Source organism: Penaeus monodon, chromosome 25, assembly GCF_015228065.2.
Source record: "Penaeus monodon isolate SGIC_2016 chromosome 25, NSTDA_Pmon_1, whole genome shotgun sequence".
NCBI lineage: Eukaryota > Metazoa > Arthropoda > Malacostraca > Decapoda > Penaeidae > Penaeus > Penaeus monodon.
This window is the reverse complement of record NC_051410.1, coordinates 17064679-17065091: the sequence shown is the minus strand read 5'-3', so window position 1 is coordinate 17065091 and position 413 is coordinate 17064679. Positions and strand designations below refer to the sequence as shown.

The window sequence follows — 413 nt, the reverse complement described above, 5'->3', positions numbered from 1 at the left end:
AAGAAAAGAACATAGCACTTTTTAATCCAAGCCCGAGACCCAAACGTCCTGAAGAGCCTTGCTGACCGCCTCCCCTTCCCCAGGTGAAAGTCGAGGAGAGTGGCAGCGAAGAGCAGACCGTCTTCTCGTCCCAGCCTGCTTCTCAGACTGACTCCCCGGTGCCTCCAAGGAGTGACTCTGGGTGTGAGGTTCACCCAGGGCCTTATACCCCCTCCCAAAGCCCTCTTCTCCCTCGCCTCCACCCGCACACCCACTCACCCACACACCTCTACTCTCCCACGCAGTCCCCCGGGCCCAGCAGGCATGTGTCGGGATTCTCGTCTCCATACAGGTGGGTTTCATATTTTTTTCCATTTTGTAATGTTTTGCTTTTAAAAAATAATTTCCATACAGGCGGTCAGAAAGGATATGTA

General features: G+C 53.5%; 1 protein-coding gene across 1 annotated transcript in view; it reads left to right on the top strand.

Moving 5' to 3' along the window:
- Positions 1 to 413, top strand: part of LOC119589087 (nuclear hormone receptor FTZ-F1 beta-like) — a gene marked incomplete in the record, with an annotated part of 70745 nt that overhangs the window by 62263 nt on the left and 8069 nt on the right. The window contains 1 exon segment of the mRNA XM_037937663.1: positions 84 to 331. Coding sequence (XP_037793591.1) covers positions 84 to 331 — 248 coding nt within the window.